Source organism: Hypomesus nipponensis, chromosome 18, assembly GCF_054491055.1.
Source record: "Hypomesus nipponensis isolate SF chromosome 18, ASM5449105v1, whole genome shotgun sequence".
Lineage (NCBI taxonomy): Eukaryota > Metazoa > Chordata > Actinopteri > Osmeriformes > Osmeridae > Hypomesus > Hypomesus nipponensis.
In genome coordinates, this window is record NC_140378.1 from 19,796,160 (window position 1) to 19,820,000 (window position 23,841).

A 23,841-nucleotide genomic window follows, 5' to 3' on the forward strand; every position below is an offset into this window, starting at 1 on the left:
GACCCTATGTGACCAGATGCATGTTTCGTGAGGGGAATGTGTGTGTCGTACCTACGTTCTAGAACTCTCCACATTCCGACTGTTGCATAGTCAGGGTTCCGTCATGAGATGCATGGCGCCTACATTCTACAGGCTGGAGCATGCACTTTCAGAATCTGTCTGTATCTGATGTACTAAGATTTACATTTGACCTAGAATCTACATCCAGCTTGAATCCAACAGACGCTTTCATCCAAAGCACATATAATGATGTTCGTGTTTGGGGGTGAAGGGGAGGGAGAATTGTGTTCTCGGACATCTGTCCAGATGGGCACCATTTAGCGTCGGTGTGTGTGAGCTGTGTGCGAACGCTGTGTTTCTGAATCTCCTGGTTTAAAGACCCTGACCTTTGACCCCCCCCCCCCCCCCGGCCTTCACAGAAGGTGTCCTGTGCCGCGCAGTGGGGAGAGCTAAGACGGGGTCCGACAGGGGTCAAACCGTCAACCCACTTGGTTTTATAGCTCTGAGGACCTGGCAGGGGGTGGGGGGGGGGGGAATCTGACACGGCTGTCACATACTTCCCATCAGTCATCTGTGATGATGGGAGCAGATTCTGGGGGGTGTCTGTCGCCCTGACCCTGGAGATTAAGCTGGAGAAACTCCCCGCTCTACAACAACTCTACATTTCAGAGTGATAGCCTCATTTTGATATTTTAAATCTATTCTGACTTGTTTCTAGGATAAATGGCTAATCTAGTGACTTGTCAAGTACAATTTTCTCTATGCACTAGTAGCCACATTTACTTGTTTCAAGTAACTACTTTTATTTCTTTTCACTACTAACTTTCATAAGTAAGCTCTAAGCGAATATTTTTGCATGTAAATGTGATAAACAGTATATTCACATTTAGGTCTGAATATATTTGCAGTGATGGAGCTGGGGGCTGGTCTGGCCTGGTGAGTTTCTGAGATTGGGGGAAGGTGAGACTGTCACAGTCAAATGCTCCTCATGGGAAGACACACCTAACACACACACAGCACACACACATGCACACACACACCTAACACACACACAGCACACACACCTAACACACACACACCTAACACACACACAGCACACACACACACACACAGCACACACACACACACACACACCTAACACACACACAGCACACACACCTAACACACACACAGCACACACACAGACACACACACCTAACACACACACACCTAACACACACACAACACACACAGCACACACACACACAACACAGCACACACCTAACACACACACAGCACACACACACACACAACACACACACACACACACAGCACACACACACACAACACACACACACCTAACACACACACAGCACACACACACACACAACACACACAACACACACAGCACACACACACACACAACACACACACGCACACAACACACAACACACCCAACACTCTCACACAACACACCCACACAGAACAATTAACTCAGCCAAAAATCTCCAGGGATAAGTTTGCCCCGAGAAACTGTCCCAGAGTCTAGTTAGCCTGTGATTGAGATCTGTGTCCCTGTAGTTAGACAAGGAGAGAACCATCTGAGAGGAAGTGAGCAATATGCTCCCTCGTTTCGCTTGAACTAAAGGCTCATGTGGTGAGTGGGTGTTGATTTTTTTTATTTTATGAGGATAATGTGGTTTTGGAAATAGGCCATCTTCCCCCTTCCTTCTTTCTGAGAGGGGGAGAGGCTAGACTAGACCTAGACTGCAGAGCAGACATGAGGGGAGGGAGGGAGGGAGGGAGGGAGGGAGGGAGGGAGGGAGGGAGGGAGGGAGGGAGGGAGGGAGGGAGGGAGGGAGGGAGGGAGGGAGGGAGGGAGGGAGGGAGGGAGGGAGGGAGGGAGGGAGGGAGGGAGGGAGGGAGGGAGGGAGGGAGGGAGGGAGGGAGGGAGGGAGGGAGGGAGGGAGGGAAAAGGAGGAGTGTTGAGGGTTGGAGGTAGGGAGTTTTGAGTTCTGCATGATTCTAGAAAAGCTTGCTTTAGAATGGAGTTCTGGATCATTTTAGAATACTGTACATACATTTTGGCTTCCCTATAGTTGACTAGAATATAGTAGTATTGCATATTCTAGAGTGTCAAACACATAAGATTTAGGTGTGTGGCTTAAATACGTCTATACAAGTCCATATATGTCTCTGCAAGTTTTGCTTCAATAACACATTTACCGTTTGTTACATGTGTAAATGCCCATCGTAAATGAACATTTTAGTTGTATGACCTTTTGACCTCATAGGATGACTCCCCGGAGATTGACACCGAAGCATTCTGATGGCAGATGAAGACATTAAAGTGTTGTAGAGTCCTCTGAGCGCCTGTTTACTGGAGGCTTGAAGGACATCATTCTGCTGTGTTCCTGCATATCTCCACACGACCTTTCAATTATTGATCCTGAGCTAGCGACATAGCATCTCCTCTCCCTCTCTGTCTCTCCTTCCTCCTCCCCCCACCCTGGGATATATTTATCTCTCTTTGTATCTCTCTATCCACTCTCTTTTTATTCTATCTCTCTTTCTCTCTCCTTCTCCCTCTCACAGCGTGCCGGTCTGCATGTTAAATTCCCAGCCCGGCGTAGGGCTGCTTGTTAACTGCAGTGTCAGCAGGGTGGCGGTTAGGTAATTCATACAATCCTGTCAGGAAGGCTAGAGGTGAAGGAACACTTCCCTCCCCCAACGATGAGCACCAGAGATATGAATCTCAGCCGAGAAGCGCGCTCACATCAATAATCCAGCACCTCTCATTCCTCCCTAAACACATCCTCACAATTTCTCATTAGACAACCTGACAGGCGCCAAGCGCTCTTTGCTTAGCCGCATATTCACGCGGTGCCAGCCGGTTAGAAACCAGACACAGATGAATGAAGCTGCCTCAAGGTGCTCTGACACAGCGTACGGGAAGTGATACAGAATTAGAGGAGGTGGGTGGGGGAATTACAGTTTGAACAGGAGGTCGACGAGAAAAAGGAAACGACCGAACACCAACCAGAGGAAATCACGTTCAGCCAACCGTAAGGAAACCATCTCGGAAAACGTTTTCCTCGGCACCGGTCGGCTTCTTGTTCTGGATTGTCTGTTTCTCTCACAGCCAATTCCGTACGTTGCTTTAGATGCTATTAATACGTCAACGTCAGTGTAAACACAGCTATGCGAGAGGTGGGAGGCAGAGCTGAGGTACAGAGGCTGTTTGTCGCGAGCCCACGTCACTCCCACACCCACACGGAGCAGACTGAGAGTGTGTTTTCAATGCCAGCCGCAGACCAAGGATCCCGTAAATAGACGGCCTGTTCAGGGCTGTCATAACTCTCTCTCTGTGTGGCAGGGGACCTCAGAAGAAAACACACACACACACCACACACACACACACACACACTTCTGCATGCACACACACTCACACATACGTGAGCACACAAGCATGCACACACACATATGCATGAGCATGCACACGCATTCATGCACAAATATGCACATCCACCCCCACACACAGGCAGGCACATACACACACTACCCACAGACAACACACATACACAACTGACACACACACTACACACACACACACAATGCACACAGACACACACACCGCAGCCTCGTCAACATGTCACAGAGTCTCAGTGACTGAGTGGCAGTTGAAAATAGCCATTTACACAACCTCTTCCCAAAATGCTTCCTGCTCCATTCCCCTTCCCTGCGTCGGAGATAATTCTGTCCGGGGTATTTCAGGAATCTGTCTCAAGATAATCCAGGGACAGCTGCTTTAGATACAGAGCCTGGCGCAGGGCTACTGCTGAGTCAACGCACTGGAAAGGATGTTTAAAAAACGATTAGACCTACAATGAAACCCCTCTCACCATCCCGGGATGTGCATGGTATGAAAAGGTTCGGTCTGTGTAGCTATGTAGCCCAGCTGCGAGTGTTACTTATCCCTGAGGTCGCCCGGGTCAGGGAAAGATTCCAAACAGACGCAGACCCTTTGTGATTCACAACGACAACTTTATCCCTTGTTGCTGTGGCAACGGGACTTCAGACTTCGGCGTAGGAAAGGGTAACTGTGACGTCTTGTCGTTGTTCTGTGTCTGTGTGTGTGTGAGTGTGTGTGTAAGTGTGTGAGTGTGTGAGTGTAAGGTAGATACACATAGAATTGTTGTGTTGTTGAAATTATTGAGCACTCAAGTGCAAAGGGGTCTATTCCATTTTCAAGCCAATAAACTCCATCTATCAAGTTTATAAATCATTACTTTTTGTGTTGTGTAATGAAATGGCATGACTTATCCAGAATTAAAATGGCTTTGAGCCACACCAAGGTCAACAGTCCTACTGTCTGGCCAGGCAGGCAGGCAGGCAGACAGACAGGCAAGCAGGCAGACAAGCAGACAGGCAGACAGGCAGACAGGCAGGCAAGCAGGCAAGAAAGCAAGCAAGCAGGCAAACAGACAAGGAGGCAGGTAGGCAGGCATTTCATCATTCAGTCATTCATTCACCAGGTCACTCAGTCACCCAGTCTGTCATCCATCAGAAGCAGGAGACCCAGACATGAGCTGTTTTAATGAATACACAGCTGCAGCCTGTGGCCAGTCCAGTCCAGTGGATATCCATCGATTCGTACAGTCATCCATAATGCCACTCAGCCAGCCAACTAATCAGCCAGTCAGCAGGCCAGCCAGCCAGTCAGTCAACCAGCCAATCAGCCAGGCAGTTATTCAGTCAGTCAGTCAGTCAACCAGCCAATCAGCCAGGCAGTTATTCAGTCAGTCAGTCAGTCAACCAGCCAATCAGCCAGCCAGTAGGGGCTGGCAGTGTGAGTGGCTGCTGGTTGCCGTGGCGCCCTTCCGGGTGTGATGGATACGCTGGCTGCCAGACCCCGCTGAGGAGACCGGCTGAGTCCTCCTGAACATTCCCAGAATGCAGCAGAAGCAGGACCCATCTCTGGCCTGGCTGCCCAGATCGTTCATCTGAAGGAGACAGGAAGTCCACAAACAGGTCTGTGCTCACTCAGACATCTCATCTCGTCTTATCTTACGTCAAAGCAGCTGCTCAATTAAATGTGTCCGAGGTGTTGAATATAAACTGAAATCTCAGGGCACAGGGGGCGGTTGTCGTTTAAATAAAGTTGTGTTTCGCATGACGTACTAAGAGCACCGAACGTTTTAGTCTCGGACCTGTCCTGATTGAAGTGTCAATGTTTTCTTCCTCAGCTCTCGGTTCAGAGAGGGGGGAAATGGGAGGGTGATGGATGCAGCTTTGAAGCCCAAAGACTGGAGTCACTTTCATTATTCAATGCCAGAGAAACTGCTGGCTGAGTGTCTTGTTTTCTCCTCTCCTTGGGGAGAAATGTTATCACTTTAAGGTTGTCTTTTTGAAGTCCCTCCAAGGCCCGTCTATCTGAGAGTGAGTTGCGACGAGAGAGGACGCTCGAAGGACTAGGACAGACAGCGTTCAGAGTGTGCTATCTCGAGGAAGTCTGGACACAAACACAAGCTCCCTTAAACTCAATTTGCCTTCCGAGAAGTTGACAAAAGCAGAGGAATTCACCATGAGATAACATGCTTCACATTGTGGAGTGGGCAGCCCTGCAGCCCTGAATCATTCTCCACGAGGGGGGGAGGTGGGTGTCATGTTGAGCTTTGGAGGTGCTGGTTCCGCCAACTGTTCCCACGCGTGTTATTGTTGCAGTTTGATATGTTCCAAAGACAGTATCTGTGTTTTCTGGTCCCGATGGCCGACATCCATCACTCCGGCTCAAGCCTGTCAGTGCTGTGTGTGTGTGGTGTGTTGTCAGACTGGGAGTGGTTTCTTTGTTATCGCAGGCTGCTGGAGAGAGGGATATCAGAGCCTGTGTCCAGGAGGCTGGGGCTGTAACCGATAGTCTGTGTCCCACGTTCTGAACCAGCAGGTATTTATAAGCACTCTCATTAACTTACAGTATATTTCAACATGCAGGACGATGTTAGCAGTGTCTGGTTGACAGGGGAGAGATGGCCTCCTGGTGTCTGGTGTTGTGGACGTTTATATCTCACAAAGGCCCTACACATAGACACAGTCTATATATATATATTATTTATATATATATTTCTTTCCCTCTCTCTCATAACAACATCAAATTATAATACTAACTCTATATAAACAGTATATTGTTCCAGACATTGGTCATATTCATTCATTTTCACAGAATTTTCACATTCATTTTGTTTCGTGATTTGTGTTTGTTTTAGTTACTGTTATTATTTCTTCGTATCATTTGTTTTGCTTCAAATGCTTGTTTTGCTTAGAAAATTGCCCAGTATGTCAGTCATGTAATTTGTCATTCACTATAAAATGGAACTGGCTGGGGACAAATGTGGATAATTAGCCAGAACACATCTTAATGTTTTGTTTTCAAAGGGACTTTCACAATCTTTGTTCTATCCGTTAATCTTGAACTGCCCATCCTAAGCCGTTCTCCCTGCTAAACATCTTACATTCAAACACACACTGGACCAAAAAACATCCTCCTTTCATCAACAGATTCAGCAGACACCCAGAAGGAAGTGAATTACCATTCCAAAGACATCAGATGCCAACTCGGTTTGACCTCCCATCTAAATCTATTACACATCAGTATCCCCCACTTCAGTAAAGCAGCATGGACTCCAGAGCTAAATGACTTCTCCACTCACTGTATTGTATCTCTCCCACACGCAACCATATCAGGCTACCTTCAGAAGCTGCAGAACTGGATGACGGATGGAGTTCATCTCCTCAATCCGTGGGCGGAATTAAGTGAAAAGCCTGTGGGCGGACAAGTATGCTGATAACTTCTGCAGATTCTGGCCGTCAGGCTGTAGGATGGTAACCTTGCGAGACAGCTGGATTTGCGAGATCATGACCACGCAGAAATCTATCTTGCCAAGCTACAACGTATTTGTTTGTGCCTGAACCACAGCAGATTGGACCAATCAACGTCTGACAAACCACTGATAGCTATGGGCATGGTTGAAGTTAGCCAGTGATGGATGGTGATAGACAGATGGTTCATCCAATCACCTGCCAAGTAATCTTTGAAAGTGCCTGCCCTTTTCCAAACCGTTTCCAAGGATGACTTCTCAGATGGTTATGTATAACAAACCATCTGGTGAGTCAGGTCAACATGATATTGCAAACTGGAGACAAGCAGTGAGACTGTGTCAGTCAGGAAGATGTGGGATTGTGGGTTTGTGCTGATACGTAGGCTGAAAGTTACATTTGTGATTGTATTCATTTAGCAGATGCTTTTCTCCAAAGCGACGTACAAATTGTGCATGTAGAAAGTACAGCAGAAGCTCTGGGGTCAGAGGTGCTGAGTTCTAACAGTGCTTCAGTGGCCAGAGTCAAGGATCCTTCTGTATTTACTAGAAAAGTCTCACAACAGTGCAGCAACAGTGCAGCAATATCCACAACCGATCATGAAGTGCAACGTCACACACATGTTTGATCAGAATGGTGAGTCCAAATCTTTTTCAGAAGACAGAGAATGTTGCTCAGGCTGGAAAACACACCGTGGCCTTCTCCCGTTACCGTGGGAGCAGTTTTAACCTGCTACATCTTGTTTGCCTCGCCAAAGAGAATCCCCAAAGGAGTGAAATGTCAGATTTCCCAAAAGGCAACAGTAACGTCCCACGTTCCCATGGAGATCTGGAACACCTCGTTCTCCCAGAGCAGGATTTGTCATGTCAGCACACTCAGTCTGCCTCGGGATATAATAACTCCACATATTAAAACTACTGTTGAGTGGATTCTCCTGTTAAGCACACCATCATGCCTGAACAATGGGCAGCAGCTACAAGCAAACAACGCCACGCTGAGCTATGTCCTCGCTTGACATGTTAGCACATTGATAACCAAGCTTTAACCTGGGGGCCTTACTCAAGCAAAGCTAATCACTGTTCCTGAGTGGGAGGAAAACCAATTAACTCTCCATTAAACTTCCTTTCAAACTCATAGATCATCTGTAGGTCATAGATCATCCCTGCTTAGGTCGTTGCCCCCGAGACCCGATCCCCGGACAAGCGGCAGATGACGACGAGATCATCTGTAATGATTAACGCCAATATGCCTATGCCTATATGGGGTGTAGGATGGATTCACTCATTGGAGGGAATATTCATTCATACAGTTCCCACAGAAGAGAGTTCCTGCATAAATCGTCAGTGTTCTGAGTGAGTGAGTGAGTGATGGATTAATTGAGTGAGAGTGAGCGTGAGAGTGAGTAAGTGAGACAGTAAGTGAGTCACTTGCAGTGAAAGAGAGAGTTCAGGACTCAGACTGATCTGCGGAGATAACAGAGCCAGACTAAACAGGACTAACATAGAGCAACAAGGCAGTGATGCAAAAACTGGGCAATAAAACATATACAAAGAAGAAAAAGGCTCTAGTTGCCTTTAGTTGAAAGAAATACGAGCAGAGGTCATCTATTAGTCATGAGGCTTAGAGTAGGCACTGTGCGTCTGCCCAGCTTTGTGTTGAGGTGTGTATAACTGGATGTGCCACCCTGTTTGCTGTGTGTCCCCAACCAGCACGTCCTCCCAAGCTTTGTCTAATGATGTTGAGTCAGGCTGGACAGTACGTGGGTGTGAGGTTAACCTCACTAACTGTGATTCATTCATTTGTTTCCTTTCTCACTCACCTCACCCACCCATATGTTTATCCACTAACTCTATCGCTCCCCTACTCAATATTTTACTAACTCGCTCAAAAATGAGATTGATTAGATTTATTTCTGTACAGAAAAGTGTACCTCTTGTTTTTTGTGTTCCTGTGTGAACCTACTATAGCACAGCCATTTTCGTTTCAGACACGACAGAGGAAGAGAGAGCACACAACTCCCCTGTTAAAAACCAACTACGTGTTGTTGCTGCTGTTCCTGTGATACCGAAGACTCAAACAACATTTCAGACCAAACAAGGTTTTAAATATTATCACCTCGCTGGGAAAACATTGATTCATTTTAGGGTGGTGTGAAAACACCACCTGACTCTTCCTCCAGCCCTGCCTCTGAAGACTCCCTGGTCATTAAGTATTGATGCGTTTTGCCAGCAGCCTTGGTAACTGCTGTGAAGTTCTGAGCATGGCTCACGCTCTGGTATCTTCCTGCTAAATACAGATTGTAGATGGGCAGTTTAAGTAGCTGGTTCCAGATCCAGCGTCCTCTACCATGTTGAGGCTGAAGGCTAGGATTGTGTGGACTGGATATGAGTGCTTACTGCCTGGTCAGGTTGATATGACCTCACCCCACATCACCTTCAAATCCACCACCATCCCTTTGACGATAAGAAGGTAGGCCGACTGTACCCATTTAACAGATGCTTTTGACATACAGGTTTGGGATTTTATCCTTCGTGATATGGAGTCAAATTCAGTTCCTTTCCATCCCTCGAGGCAAATTCACCTCGACAACCCTCTCATGTCAGTATGTGTGTTCCCTAGCTGACATACTGTCCAATACTGGGACATGTTGTTCCAGAACTGATTGCCGAGGGCAGTTATCGTCTGGTTGGGACACACAGAGGGTGTTTAGACGGTTGGGACACACAGAGGGTGTTGTGATGATTGCGGTGCTGGCCTGTTGGCTGGGTCTGAGAAAGCTCATCGTCAGTTTAAAATGTCATTCTGTGTAGCACAAACACAATTGTTTGTTTTTTTGTATCTTCTCCTCCTATCCACCTCTCCTTTCACTCCATTTTATTTTTGGAAAGGTTGAAAAAACAGGATTGCCTCATTGATAAGTACTTGATGAGGACTATACTCTACTGTACTCTGCTCTTCTCTGTACAGGCTTCTATGTTGTCATCTTCACATTAATCCTCTCTCCTTTCACTGTGGATGCGGAAAACAAAAAGTCAAAAGGTTTAACAATTTAGTTTTCATTGATTAACTTGATGTGTACTCTACTGTACTCTGCTTTAGGCTTCTCTGTTCTCCCCTCTTCTCTATCCACCTCTCCTTTCACTTCCTCTCACGTGTGAAAGAGTTTCATATGTGTCTATGCCAGCATTTCACATATGTTGATGTAAGTTTTCAGTAGTATGAATGTGTGTGTTTCATATGCGTTTGTGTAAAAACAGTCTGAATAATTTCCTAAACGGCCCCTCATAGCTTTCTACAGCGGTAGTCTACTTTACTTGGATTGTCAGCAACCACTTCAGTGCCAGTGATCTGAAAGTGGCAGTGATGCACGACCATAAAAAAATAAAAATAAATCAGCAACAGCTGGTGTTTAATTCCCAAGAACAGTTCGCTCCAAATCGCAGTATTCCGACGCACCTGTGAAGGATAGCGGATGGAAGCAGAACAGATGTTCGTCACTTCTCAGGAGAGTAACCTGCCGTTGGTTATCAAATTGATGACCAAGTAGCACCGCTGACTGTACCGCTGAGTGATGGTTAACCTTAAGAGGCTCCGACTATTTATTTAATTTACTTTATGAAAATTGACAAGGGAATTCATATTTGTTGTCGTGGCGAGCTGGAGTATAACGGAATGACACATAAAGAAGCCTCATAACATTAGTTTTAACTGTTGTGGTAGGCTACTGAGCATGTGTTGATCCATAAGTGTGTAATTTAACTGACTGTCTCGCAGCAAATGGTGGTAGATCTACTGCCCCTTCCAGAAAAGCACCCCAAGTAACGATGCGGTTGGAACAGACCGTCAAATTGAATCATGTCAGACATAAAAAGGGTAAGTGGAATGGTTTCACAATGCAGAATATCAAGTTGAAGGTATGATGGTAAGAGCCAGGAAGATTAAAATGCACACCAAACCACATTCTTTTTCACATCTTAAATATCAACACTAGGCCTATTTCAGTCTCATACCATGCTGTTGAGGGCACGTTCTTAGTACGGTTTGGATGCACAGGAGAAATCCCGTGTTTTCCTGGTTTTTTAGCTGTTTATTATGACCTTTCCCGTCTGGGTAACCCCTAATAAGCTTCTCGTGCCATTTTCAAAATGACTTGCATCAATAGGCCTATTTGATAAGATGTCATTTTTTCCAGGTTAATAACCACATTTAACCGAGGTCTATGAAAAGCTCCATAGTTTGGGGTGAAACAACAGCTTGTGATGACACGATTTCTAACTTAACTAAATAATTCACTGCGGCATCAACCACGGTTGATTTCATGAGAAAACAATGCAATGAAATAGAGGGCTCCTAAATAAATAATACTAAATAAACTGAAGTTTAGTGTTTTAAATTCCTTTAATGGTTCAGTTGGTATAGAATTTGGAAGCATTTAGTCAATACATGGTCAGCAGCCATAGAGAAACATCCAACTACTCAATTTCAACTGAGAAAAATACAAAAGGCAACACAAAGAACGGAAGAGGGGTAGCCTGGCAACGACAAATCATCACGTTGAAAGATACACAGCTCTAGTCCAAATTAACAGCATGCTGAAGATTGGATTGGTAGCGGTTTAAACAGATGGGTCCACACAAGGTGACCGTCACTCGCTAACACACACATGCAGGCTGTAGCTACAGGCCAGACAGAAAGTCCTACTGTAAGACACATTTGATGCAGGTTTTTGTCTTTTAATCAAAAATCTAATGAATGCATAGACAAATCAGGTTTAAGAATGTTTTCAAACAAAAGTAAACATGAAAGACAAACTTCTTTGTCGTGACGGACAGTGCAACCTGCGGACGATGCTCATTATCGCGATCTGCGAAGACATTCAATTTAAGAAATTGATAGCCAACAGATTGACACTTTGTACACAAGAAAGTTCATTCCTATAAAATGGGTTTTAAGAACCAGTGCTTCCACATATTTTTAGAATGTACAAGCGATGGTCATTGTGGCAAGGATTTCACTTGTAGACTTGACTTAAATGTACACTGTAAACCACAAGGTAGACATGCTTGGTTTCAAAACATTAAGTTACAATTATTTAAGTTAACCGAGTTAACAAAATGTACTTACACACATTAAATATTGAGCACATTCCTACCGCAAAAAAAGTCTAAAAGTCTGATTGAAACAAAATGAAAATGACAGAATTGAACAATTCCAGTTGAAATCGATAAAAACAGAAGACAATTTGACCACATCGCGTTTCCTGCACTAGGAGTTGTTGATGGGAATGGAGGGAGACGTTACTAAAACGTTTCTATAGCGTGTATACTAAACATGGATATGTGTGGATCTTAAAAGATCCACACATTTGTTAATCTCCCTTTGACATTGACACATGATTTAAAGTCAAGAGCTAAGCTCATTGATCTCAAGAAAGGAATTTTGTTCCATGGCTCTACACTGATCTAGTTAAGCGTTTGCATGGTTGATTGATTAGTGTGAATCAGAAACAGAGCGTTCCTGAATACTACATTTCTTTTGTTTACGATATTCTCTTGATGGTCAAGACTGGAGTATTTTGATGAAGAGTTTAGGAGTCGTCTCAATAAGTAATAAATTAGACTACAGGGTGTGACTCAACACACACCCTTCAAATCATAATGTTACACTTTCATATTACAGATAAAAATACTAAGAATAAACACAATTGGCACAATCAATTCATTGTTGTATTTTCCCCCAATATCTGTACAATAAAAAAAAGTAATTTTTCTTTTTCCCCAACAACCCAAATAGCTTGTTTATTTGGGAAAAGAATGTGGTACTTCTGTGTTTGTGAGCTAGTGTCCTTGAAAGTTGAATATACTTGTCCCTTAAGGGAAGCAGAGATACAGCCTTACAGCCTTTTAGTTTAAAATGAAGCAGCAAAACGTACAGTTGGTTTGACAGTACATGAAAACCGTTTTACACATGTTCTGACTGAACCGCTCAAACACCCGGTGTTAAGCTACAAGATAAACAAACTTGCCCCAAAAAATAAAAGTAAACAGCAAAATGTTTTCATCTTCCCACAAAGTGATCAGTTAGGGTTAGAGTTCACACATCTTTCTACGCTTGACCGAACACACTGCCCTCAACATCCGCTCCACCCATGACCAACCAGAGACACGCTCGCAAAACAAAACTGTCCCCTAAAGACCAAGACATAAAACTAAGCAAAAAACCTTTTCCGTTTACACAATATATGTGTTTCCATCAGCCTGCTTCACATCCAAGTCCTTGACCCATGGTAGCAAACGCAGGGTTCTCTGAGGGCGATGCTCTGTGGGGCTGGGGGAGGACAGAGGGGTGAGGGGGCAGGGGGGTGAGGGGGCAGGGCGGTGATGGTGAAGGTAACCAGGTAGGAAGGTTACCTCCCTCCCTCGTACCCTCACCTCTCTCATCCTCCTCTCATCAGAGCTGCCCGGATCTTCTCTGCGAACAGTGCTGTGTCGGTCGAGTTTGGGTAGACTACAGGGGGGGGGGGGGTGTGGTGGTGGTGGAGGGGGGGCCAGGGTCACTGTCTCCTGTCCTCGGTCTCTGAGCGTGAGAAAGCCATCACCACGTCCTCCGCACCTGCAAGAGATAAGTCGTCAAGGCATTGTGATCATCGTAAAGATGGCCGTAAAACACTTTCAACTGTCGAGCAACTCTGGGTGTGAGCTAGTGCTAGCCTTCTGACATTGGAACCAGACGCTACAGGTTGAACACCAGTCATTGTGTCTCAATAAACAGTCTCTATCCCTCTACCTGTGGTGAATAATCAGTCAATGGTGCAAAAAAAAATCCCTGGAAACGCTGTCTTTTAAAACATCTAATTCACCAACAGAACCATTTCCGTTGGCAGCCCTTTAAACACAGTTTTTCAACCCAATGCGTTTTCTCCACCTGTGGCGCTAAACCACAGCCCGTCACCACGGAAACCGAAAAGAGAGATCCCATGTTGAGCGGCATGCTGTCAGCACTCTCCTGTCCTGCCCAGATAAGAGCCCAGGCCGCCTCCAACAATTCAATCCCTGTTTCTGTTCCGACACGGACCGTCGGAGACGTAGAATGCCTGCAGAGGACGAGAGCTTAGCTCCAGCTAGCATGATTTAAAAAGGTAGAATTGTGAACGAGAGGATAACAAAAACAAAACGACACACATGCACTGCTGCGGTTCACGAGTTGAAGCTGTTAACTAGAATACCCCCGACTCCCGGGTGATTAGGCTACTGTACAATAGCGAGGAAACTGCCACACGCTTGGTTGATTCATATAAGGCTACAGGGAACTAACAACCAATGGATCAGGACTTAGATGACAATAATTAAACACACTGTCGTTAACTGCCATCTTTCATTCTCATTGCAGTTCAGGAGGTCAACTTTCAGGACGCTCCAGAGTTCAACGTTGATGTAGTCTAAACTCTGGGATAGTCAGCTATCCAGTCTTTCACATGAGCTCATTCAAATCATTCTTCCATAAACCGTGACTCAACCCTACCCCATGTCTGGTCACCGCCACACCCCGTTGTACAAACACAGCCCGTTCGTAAAGAATGATTTTTCTGTGTGTCGTGGTATGCTAATGTCTCATGTTCAAAAATAAATGCAACGGGCTTTTGGAAATTTAACAGATGCTCACAGTTCGTTTTTTAATGTAGAACTAGTTCTATTCACTCCATCTGATTATTGTAGGCTCCACTACAAACTGACATAAGGGTGGGAAGCTGTTAAACCTAAAAATCACACTGTCATGCATGAAAGCAAAACAAGACGGCTGTGAAACTGGCAATTGACGGTAATAACTATAACAATTCTAGTTAAACAGCTGGGAACAAGCCTGTGAATTGCCAGTCCATTTTGCTAACCCGACAAGAATAAAAACGAAATTGTTATCCGTGACCAGAGAGGAAAATCGACAGCCAAGTGCAAAGTTTTTGTTCTCCCAACCCCTTCCGCTCATTTCCCGAGTGTTTTCAGCATATCATCAACACCAATTTCCACACCTTCGGCACAGGGTGAGGCGCGTTTGTAACGGCGTCTTCAACTCACACCTCGTCTATAAAAAGCATTTTTCTTCCACCTAGACTGGCTGCGTGTGAGAAGCGATTATTACGGAGGGTAGGAGAGTAGCGCTGGGAGAGTAGGCCACAGACGGCGCATCCGACATCTTTCTGGCTCAAAGGGCGCAGCCTTCCCAGAACACACCACGTTAAGACATCCAAGCGTAGATGGTGTTTGGCAACCTCTAAAAAGGGGATAATTAGGATGTTTCTATGGTGCTTTCAGGTCAGCAAAAGCTTAATAAGGAGGGGGGAGGGGTGAGAGGTTTTTAATATGGGCCGTCTTCCTCTCCCCCTATCTCTCTCCTCTCTCTCTCTCCCTTTCAAGTACCGCTGTCCCCTGAGAGCTCATCGGCATACCAGATGAGAATCTGGAGAACACACAAAACTGGTAGAGCCATCAACTGGCACAGCATGAAAAGCTTGGGGAAAGATGACAAACACAGACTAGGAAAACACACCAGATAAGTTGGGTCCCTCCACCTCCTCTCCCTGCCAATGCATCAATTTTACACCCTGAATGAGAGAAATCAATACACACTGCACATGGTACAGCGAAGGTCACAGGGAGGATATTATTAAATCAAAGTATTAATAACCATAATATTGTCTGTCATAATATCACTGGTAATGCGCCAATACAGGCTAGCCTTTCATCCCTGATCCGTCTTGCGGTTACGTAAGGGAGTTTGTCCTTGCGTAATGGTCACATCTAGTGAAGTCACACAGAATCTTCCCTGTGCCTCAGTATCAGGACTGCAAGTGATAACCCTGGAAGGGATAATGCCATCTAGCCACGAGGCCAGGTGATAACCCTGGAAGGGATAATGCCATCTAGCCACGAGGCCAGGTGATAACCCTGGAAGGGATAATGCCATCTAGCCACGAGGCCAGGTGATAACCCTGGAAGGGATAATGCCATCTAGCCACGAGGCCAGGTGATAACCCTGGAAGGGATAATGCCATCTAGCCACGAGGCCAGGTGATAACCCTGGAAGGGATAATGCCATCTAGCCACGAGGCCAGGTGATAACCCTGGAAGGGATAATGCCATGTCATTCACTTGCCAGTTTGGCTGGTGGACAAAAAAGTTCATTTGGCACACTGGATGCACATGAGCATCTGACCACTCAGCCACACCCTGCCACGCACACACACACCCTGACACACACACACACACACACATACCTTGACACACACCCACCTTCTACGCGTCACCAGCCAAAGCTGGTAGAAACGTCAGGCATCTCTCCGAGCCGTTGCCTAGCGACCGTCAAAATCAGATTGCATCATCACCCGGCCGGCTGCAACAGCCTATGAAGAAACAAGCTGCTGTCTCTCATCACCTCACCTCCCTCTCTCGTTACGTTTTACAACGCCTGCCTGCCTGCCTGCCTGCATCGCCACCTCAGTTTGTGTTGTAATATCTGCTCCGGGACCTGAATTACATAAATTCCCTGCACGTGTTCACATGTTCACATTGTGTGTGTGCGGTGAAGAAACCATTGTTGATCTTTTTCTTCCTCAGAAGGATAGAACCGTATCATTTGTATTTCCCTTTAATACTTAACGAGCTTGATGTTGATATTAATATCACATAGCTGGTAGGCTTATCAAAAGGAATATAATACATACTGATATTTTGGGTATTGTGATATAGATTTCCTGTTAAGACCATTTGCACTCTTTCACTTCACCCTCTCTCCCTCTCTCCTTCCCTTCCCCTGATGCTGAATCTCTCTCTGTGTTTCATAAGAGCACAGTGAAAATGACACACTTTGGCCTAATGATGCAATCACTAATCATCCAGAATTGACAGCACACATCAGAGAGGATCCCAATAAGGGAGGATCCCAATAAGGGAGGTATCGAATGGCCATAACCCCCAGAGGTGTTCCCCTCCTCCAGACCGCCATTTTGAAAGGAAGCTTTTATTACCCAGCAGCGGGGTGAGGAGATGTTATTTACTGCTGTATGGAGGAGGTGACCTCCCGGAGGAAATGAGGTTCCTCTGGGTGTGGAGAGAAGACACCCACCACTCCCTCTTGAGACTCAGAGGGGAGATGGTCCTCGAGAGATCCAGCTCTGAACCCATGCTGAGAGAGAGGGAGGGGGGGGGGGGGGAAGAGAGAGAGAGAGAGAGAGAGGAGGGAGGGATGGAGGGAGAGAAAAAGGGTTATAGAGGGAGGGAGAGAAAAAGGGTTATAGAGGGAGGGAGAGCGAGAGAAACAGATAGCACAGTGAGGATATTACAGCCCACACGCCTTCATGCCAGTTCAGCAGTGTGTCAGGATATTGGGACAGGCGGGGGAGGGAGGGAGGGGACTCGTCCTTGTGTTAAGCTTGCAGGAGCAGCTCTACTTCCAGCCCACAGCGTTTTCTAGTCACCGTGGAGACCACTGAAACTCCCTGAGTCACAGGAAGAAGCTTAGTGATCGATGAAACTTTGCCCCGGCCAGGTCACAAAACAAAGGCAAGCTCGCTCCTTTCTGTCACGTGAGCAGCTTTGCGCAAGAGAGGGTTTTTGGTTCAGTACGGTACCAAAGCTGTTAGTCAGACAAAGGGAGGAGAGATGGTGTATCGATTCTGCGGCAGACATCTGAAATGAGAGACGGACAAGGGAGTGATCAAGAGCCTGGAGTATCTCACCTGTGCTGTGTAATTACCCCCCCCCCTCCTCCTCTAGCCCTCACTGCCCCCTCCTCTTGCTCTCTCTCATCGCACCCCCTCCCCACCCCCCCACCCCCCCCCCCCCACCACAGCACAGAGCTCTCTCTCCTCCTCCTCCCTGGATGGTAGTGGTTGCCGCGGCAACCCCCTACCCACATCCGTCCCTCTGTTGCCGTGGCCCCCAGTCGTCCTTCTGGGAGGCGACAAGTTCCCTAAGGCTGTGTGTGTGTGTGTGTGTGAGACTGTGTGTGTGTGTGACAGACTGTATGTGTGTTTGTATGGCTGTGAGAGAATGTGTGCACGTGTGCCTGTGAGTGAGTATGTGTGTGTAAGAGTGTGGCTCAGTGTATGTGTGTGTGATAGAGTGTGCCTGTGTGTGTGTGTGTGTGTGGTAGAATGTGCCTCAGTGTGTGTGTGTGTGGTAGAGTGTGCCTCAGTGTGTGTGTGTGGTAGAGTGTGCCTGTGTGTGTGTGTGTGTGTGTGTGTGTGGTAAAGTGTGCCTGTGTGTGTGTGTGTGTGGTAAAGTGTGCCTCAGTGTGTTGGCACGGTCATCGTTACATAAATCCACTTGAGCGTCTGCAGAGCAGGACATATCTCCTGTAATGACGCCTCCTCTTCCTCAAGAGAAGCAGCGGTGTCAGTGTTTTAACACGGGCATCAATCCATCGTCATCTCCCAGACTGAAGCCTGCACGCAGAGCAGCAGGCCCTCACCCCAGGCACACGTTAATTAGTTCTCTCTATTCCCTCCATCTCCTCCTCTGTATTCCCTCCTTCTCCTCCTCCAAACCAGGACTCTTACCCAACACAGCGTCCAAAACAAGCCCAGAAATCCTCTCAGGTCCATTCAATTGGCAAAGAGGAAATCTGAATTTGCATTTATGCTAATCAGCTAATTAAAAGCATGTGAAATGCTATTTAACGGATTACTATTACTGGATCCATAAAGTTTCAATAAATATGACGAGCGTTATCTCTGCGTTGGTTCCTTCTGGATGCTGGGCGGGGGGAGGTCCATGTAAGCAGTGTTGGTCTTGTCATCCGGTGACTTCTACGTCACTGACACCGTTGTGCAACAGAAGGCCTTCTGTAGAATGGTGCTCTTATGTGGGATGACGAGCGCTTCCTCCATGCTGCTCATCTGCCTGCCTGTCACGTCTGCTGATGAGCGTGACAGATCACACTGTACCGAGAGCACAGCAACACCAAGCCTGTCAGGGCATAAACGATTCCTTCCTGCATCAAAGGACCTATCTAGCTCCCTATCATAAAAGGCTGCTCTAGAGATCCACCAATGATGAGGCTTCTACTGGGCCTATGGGAAGTGGAACTAAGGAATTGACCAATGAACGACAAGGAGAGAAGCCTATATAGACAACTCGTCAAAAAACTCCAATGGGAAAACTGGAAGTGATCCACCAAGGAGACAGCTAGGAGAAAGAGAGAGGGAGACCCAATGAATAAAGCTTGCAAAGCAAACAACAACAGAAAAAAAAACAGAAGTCATGGATTGGAACCCCTGTCCCCCCTCCCCTGCCCACCCACGCTTAACCTCAGGCTCTCTCTTCCTCCCGTCTCCTCCTCCTCTCTCTATCGTCTCCCCTCCTCCAAGCCCCACCACCCTCTTTCCCTCTCTTGCTCACTTTCACACCATCGCCCCCCCCTCTGTCTCTGTCTGAGGGCTGTCTGAGGGCTGGGCTGTCTGTCTGAGGGCTGGGCTGGGCTAGGCTGTCTGTCTGAGGGCTGGGCTGGGCTGTCTGTCTGTGAGGGCTGGGCTGGGCTGGGCTGTCTGTGAGGGCTGGGCTGGGCTGTCTGTCTGAGGGCTGGGCTGGGCTGTCTGTCTGAGGGCTGGGCTGGGCTGTCTGTCTGAGGGCTGGGCTGGGCTGTCTGTCTGAGGGCTGGGCTGGGCTGTCTGTCTGAGGGCTGGGCTGGGCTGTCTGTCTGAGGGCTGGGCTGGGCTGTCTGTCTGAGGGCTGGGCTGGGCTGTCTGTCTGAGGGCTGGGCTGGGCTGTCTGTCTGAGGGCTGGGCTGGGCTGTCTGTCTGAGGGCTGGGCTGGGCTGTCTGTCTGAGGGCTGGGCTGGGCTGTCTGTCTGAGGGCTGGGCTGGGCTGTCTGTCTGAGGGCTGGGCTGGGCTGTCTGTCTGAGGGCTGGGCTGGGCTGTCTGTCTGAGGGCTGGGCTGGGCTGTCTGTCTGAGGGCTGGGCTGGGCTGTCTGTCTGAGGGCTGGGCTGGGCTGTCTGTCTGAGGGCTGGGCTGGGCTGTCTGTCTGAGGGCTGGGCTGGGCTGTCTGTCTGAGGGCTGGGCTGGGCTGTCTGTCTGAGGGCTGGGCTGGGCTGTCTGTCTGAGGGCTGGGCTGGGCTGTCTGTCTGAGGGCTGGGCTGGGCTGTCTGTCTGAGGGCTGGGCTGGGCTGTCTGTCTGAGGGCTGGGCTGGGCTGTCTGTCTGAGGGCTGGGCTGGGCTGTCTGTCTGAGGGCTGGGCTGGGCTGTCTGTCTGAGGGCTGGGCTGGGCTGTCTGTCTGAGGGCTGGGCTGGGCTGTCTGTCTGAGGGCTGGGCTGGGCTGTCTGTCTGAGGGCTGGGCTGGGCTGTCTGTCTGAGGGCTGGGCTGGGCTGTCTGTCTGAGGGCTGGGCTGGGCTGTCTGTCTGAGGGCTGGGCTGGGCTGTCTGTCTGAGGGCTGGGCTGTCTGTCTGAGGGCTGGGCTGTCTGTCTGAGGGCTGGGCTGTCTGTCTGAGGGCTGGGCTGTCTGTCTGAGGGCTGGGCTGTCTGTCTGAGGGCTGGGCTGTCTGTCTGAGGGCTGGGCTGTCTGTCTGAGGGCTGGGCTGTCTGTCTGAGGGCTGGGCTGTCTGTCTGAGGGCTGGGCTGTCTGTCTGAGGGCTGGGCTGTCTGTCTGAGGGCTGGGCTGTCTGTCTGAGGGCTGGGCTGTCTGTCTGAGGGCGAGCCAAGCTTCTAGGACCGCAGGAATCACTATCCCAAATCTCATCATTAGTTTCAGTCATTAGGATGAAAGTTGACTGCAGTACCTACTGGGTCTGAACCCTCGACTCTTGTGGAGGGTGTCTCAAATCAAACCAGAATCCCTCTACAGGTGACGTGTTGGGTGCCGATCTTCATCTTATTTCGACCTGTTTTCATTTTGAATTAAATCTAACTTTGGACTTGATCCTCCTTCAAAGGATCGGTGCTTTGACTGAGCCAACCACTGAGGCACCATCTCAACGCTGCCTCCGTTCTCTCCCTTCTGTGGTTAACGGGTGGGTAATGCTGGGTGGGGTAATACTTTAAAGTCATTATAAACCCATTTATCATCACTCTGCGTGACAGTCGTGTCCCCCTGCTTCAAACTACACAAACAAGCCGTAACTCATGCTGCAGATTAGCCGACGCGCTGCCAAATGACTCCAAATATGACAGATTAGTGATGTATAATGTATCACATGCCCCTGTGACGGGTCATACCCCTCGTTACGTCATTGATGAGGCTCCCTACCCAGTGAGCGCCACACCTCTGCTATTCTGGTATCCAAGGGCAGGGAAGAGGAGGATGATAGAGAGAGAGAGAGGAGGAAGAGAGAGAGAGAGGGAAGAGAGAGAGAGAGGAGGAAGAGAGAGAGAGAGGGAAGAGAGAGAGAGAGGGAAGAGAGAGAGAGAGAGAGAGAGAGAGAGAGAGAGAGAGAGAGAGAGAGAGAGAGAGAGAGAGAGAGAGAGAGAGAGAGAGAGAGAGAGAGAGAGAGAGAGAGAGAGAGAGAGAGAGAGAGAGAGAGAGAGAGAGAGAGAGAGAGGAGGAGAGAGAGGAGGAGAGAGGAGGAGAGAGGAAGAGGAGGAGAGAGAGAGGAGGAGGAAGGATAAAGAGAAGAGGAGGAGAGAGGATAGAGAGAGGAGGAGGAGAAGGAGAGAGGATAGAGGGAGGAGAGAGAGGAGGAAGAGAGAGAGGCAGAGGAGAGAGGATAGAGAGAGGAGGAGAAAGGAGGAAGAGAGAGGCAGAGGAGAGAGGATAGAGAGAGGAGGAGGAGAGAGGAGGAAGCAAGAGAGTCAGAGGAGAGAGAGTCAGAGGAGAGAGTCAGAGGAGAGAGAGAGGAGGAGAGAAAGGAGAGAAGGAGAGAAGAGGAACAACAAGATATTGCTCGTATCAGAGCTCTATCTGCTACAATCTCCACAAAGCTATTTTCCTTTTTCAAAACTGCTCATGTTGAATCATAATCTGCACTCTTTTCTCCTCCCCTCCCCTCCCCTCCCCGTGGAACATTCTCTGCGTTCGGATGCGACAACCACTGTGTCTCAGCGTGATACACTGAGCAGTAGTTTGACTGCGAGCTTGAATCTGGAAATAAGACGATTTAATCTGGACGTGATATGTATATATCTACACACACACGCTTTCACATATCCATCGCACAACACGAAACTACAAAATGCCTTCCGCAACATAAACAAACTAATCCCAGACGCAACAGATGAGCCCCCAGGCCCAACACAACAACAACGTCTTTACAAACAGCGGCAGGAGAAGCAGATAACTCCATTATTTTCAGATAACTCCATTATCTTTAGATAACTGTATCAGAGCCACCCCCCACCCCCCCTTCCTCCCCCGCCCCAGGGACCAATCAAACCAGAGACATCCATCTAGGTATAAAAGGCAACGGGGGGGGGTCACCTACACAGGATTGCAGGGGCTATCAAAGCGGCAGACGCAGGAGCCGGTTGGGGACTGTGTCTGTGAGGAGTGATAAAGCCTGAACAGAAAGCAAGGATCCTACTCCTGTATTGTGTGGTGTGCCCATCCAGGCACCCGCCCTGGTTGTTAACTTGCTGGCGCCCTCTGGTGGTGGAGACGTGTTACTAACGGAGGCGCAAGGAGGAATCACAGTGCCCTCTAGTGTCTGCCGGTGGTATAGCAACACTGACGCGAACTCATCGCTTGTGTTATGACACAGAAATGGCACTCTCATTCGCTCACTACATGTGAAGTCTATCTTAAGACCTGGGCGTGGCAGGTCCAAGTCTCATGTACTTGGCAGGGGCAGTGGCTGTCAGTAGACTGGACTCCTGTCTCTCTCTCAGTCATGATTTCAACTAAACAGACAGACGGGCACTGACAGACAGACATTAATACAGACAGGCAGATAGATAGAGATAGAGAGAGAGAATACCCTGGTCTATGTTGTGCTGTGGTAGAGAGACAGAGACAGAGAGAGAGAGAGAGAGAGATAGAGAGAGAGAGAGAGAGCGTACCCTGGTATATGTTGTGCTGTGGTAGAGAGACAGAGAGACAGACAGAGAGAGAGAGAGAGAGAGAGAGAGAGAGAGAGAGAGACAGAGAGAGCGTACCCTGGTCTATGTTGTGCTGTGGTAGTTGACTCATCTGACTGTGGACCACGCCTGCGTAATTCCGTAGAAACGCCTCTTCACTCGGCGTCAGCTGGAAGACAAAGAACACAACAATCACCAAACGCTCCTCTGTGATTGGATAAAGGAAGGAATCATCCAATGGCTTGGAGAGTGGACCTACATTGGAGCCCATCTTCTTGAGCATGAGCAGCACTCGAACCTTCTGCTGGATGTACATCTCTTCAGGAGACTTCCCCGGGGCCTCCTCGCGGTTCATCCCCCCTGCTCCTGTGGCTCTACACACACACACACACACACACACACACACACACACACACACACACACACACACACACACACACACACACACACACACACACACACACACACACACACACACACACACACACACACACACACACACACACACACACACACACACACACACACACACACACACACACACACACACACACACACACGCTGATTTCAAGGCTTGAAAAACTGATGAAAAGGAGAGCTTCATTCACTTCATTCAAATTTCAGAAAAGGAATGAATGGCTTTGTGCACGACAGTGTATAGATCAGAACTCCTTCAGTTGTCCAATTTCATGCATTTCCCACAACGCACTGAAATAAAACATTAGATCCCTACCCATAGAAAGAAAAGGGTTTGATACAAAGCAGAATATCCAGATGTTATTTAACAGTAAGACCTTGAGAAGCATCTTCTCCTTTCATCCCCAGTCTCCAAAGCCTGCCCCCCCCCCCCCCACCCTTCCACAGTCTGCCAGGGAGAGACTTCTGGAAGGGCACATTGACGGATAGTCCTGGCAATCTCCTTGGGCTCTTATGTGTACAAAGGGCCACTAATGCATGTTGACAGGCTGTTTGATGTGGGGTTATATTT

At 48.0% G+C, this 23,841-nt stretch overlaps 1 protein-coding gene across 2 annotated transcripts in view; it reads right to left on the reverse strand.

Moving 5' to 3' along the window:
- The window catches only part of ctnnbip1 (catenin, beta interacting protein 1), a 36,855-nt gene that overhangs the window by 3,938 nt on the left and 9,076 nt on the right, over window positions 1–23,841 (reverse strand). Inside the window, exons 2-4 of one of the 2 annotated variants that reach the window (XM_084681275.1) lie at window positions 23,113–23,227; window positions 22,932–23,022; window positions 11,232–13,464 (exon numbers count right to left, since the gene is read on the reverse strand). In XM_084681275.1, the coding sequence (XP_084537401.1) occupies window positions 13,406–13,464; window positions 22,932–23,022; window positions 23,113–23,208 (246 nt within the window). In that variant the 5' untranslated portion in view covers window positions 23,209–23,227 and the 3' untranslated portion in view covers window positions 11,232–13,405. Of the gene's footprint in view, window positions 1–11,231; window positions 13,465–22,931; window positions 23,023–23,112; window positions 23,228–23,841 lie in introns of those variants that run through there. The other variant, XM_084681274.1, reaches the window with a different exon arrangement.